General features: G+C 35.8%; 1 protein-coding gene across 1 annotated transcript in view; it reads right to left on the reverse strand.

The window, feature by feature from the left end:
* The window catches only part of LOC120082832 (transcription initiation factor TFIID subunit 15b), a 10,828-nt gene extending 10,652 nt beyond the window's left edge, over positions 1-176 (reverse strand). The window contains exon 1 of the mRNA XM_039038164.1: positions 7-176. Within this exon, the coding sequence (XP_038894092.1) occupies positions 7-112 (106 nt within the window). The 5' untranslated portion in view covers positions 113-176. The remainder of the gene's footprint in view (positions 1-6) is intronic.
* Positions 177-1,605: the final 1,429 nt, after the last annotated feature.

Genomic DNA, 1,605 nt, shown 5'->3' on the forward strand with positions numbered 1-1,605 from the left:
CACCACCGCCCCCATATCCTCCACCTCCACCTCCACCACCGTATCCTCCACCGCCTCCAGGGGCTCCGTACGACGGAGCAGCGTCTCCTCCTTGATCGTACATACCAGACATTAGCTTTTTTTAGGGCTAGCTTGAGAGAGAGAGAGAGAGAGGAAGATGGATTAGGGTTGAATGATAATTTGTGCGGGTGTATGCATCCTACGCGACTTCGAGATAAAGTTTCGATTCCATTGACTTGGGCCGGCCCACTTTAATTTATACAAAGGGATTTTTACATAAACTATCATCTTTAGATCATATATTGATTTTTTTTTTTTAATAGTGTTTTTTTAATAAATAACGACAAAAATAGGGTTGGGGGAAGTATTTTTAAAAATAGGTATTTTGGGAAAGTATTATCAGATTTAGGATAGTAAAATCGTATACCCTGTACACGAGCATTTAATCCAATCAGCTGACCACGTCAGCTGATTGGTTGATCAGTCAAGCGAACTCGTGTACCCGGTACACGATTCGCTTATTTTTTTTTTCTTTTTTTTAAAGCTAATTGTTAAACCTTAATTCCTTCATTGTTGCTTATAATTTTTTTTTTAATTGTTAAACTTAATTATATATTTAATCTACAATGAAAACATCTTGCACTTATATTAAAAAAAATATATCATGATATTAAATAATACTTACAATTAGTTCTTTTGAGATTTGCAATTTTAAAATGATACAATGTGGGATTTAAAAACTACCCTCTGGCTCTTACTCCTCATGGGGGTTGTCTTCGTGTCTCTCTAAATTAGGTTCACCCCGTTATCGTTGTCATCTACGACGAATACGTCTTCGATCGGTGTCAGCAACATTGAGTCGTCTTGTTTGTTGAATAATATTTTCTACGTTGATCAATGTTTGCTGACACATTGAACCCAATTCTAGTAGGTTGTTCTGCACTAAATATTGTTGAACATCGTCGATAAAATTATTCTGTAGAATAAAAAAAATATTAAACAATATTCATATTATATATATGGAAAATGTTTGATTTGAAATCTCTTACCATGCAATAATAGTAAGTGTCATCTCGTGAGATAAATGGCCTCGTGATCGAATTGTACCAGGAAAAGTAGTCGTCTGATACAGTTGGTCCATCTGTTAATTCTCCCTGTGCACAACGATCACGTTGTCCATGCCAGTAGGATAAATACTATGCATGGATTCACGCCAGTCTTGGTCATGCTTACCTCTTAAATCGATCTGGTATAGTTTTGGGAGTGTATAGGACAACAAAGGTATCGTTTGTCGCATACCGAACTGTCTCAGCACACGATCTGTATGATGCAACTCTACTATATGGAAGTATATAAGAGGGCTAACAATCAACCAGATGTCTTCACCATCACGACAATAATCAGGTAAGGATGACCAAATCTGTGAATATGGTGTCCAAATAACCTGACAAAAAAAAATAATTAGTATACATATAAAATTTTTTAAATATTCATTTATATACATATTTACTACCTGATTGGGCGTCAGCATGTCAAATGTTTTTTCTGTACACGAGCAACATATTTTCTAACTATTCAGAGGCAGCTAATACACCACTCTATCCA

Source organism: Benincasa hispida, chromosome 8 (genome assembly GCF_009727055.1).
Source record: "Benincasa hispida cultivar B227 chromosome 8, ASM972705v1, whole genome shotgun sequence".
NCBI lineage: Eukaryota > Viridiplantae > Streptophyta > Magnoliopsida > Cucurbitales > Cucurbitaceae > Benincasa > Benincasa hispida.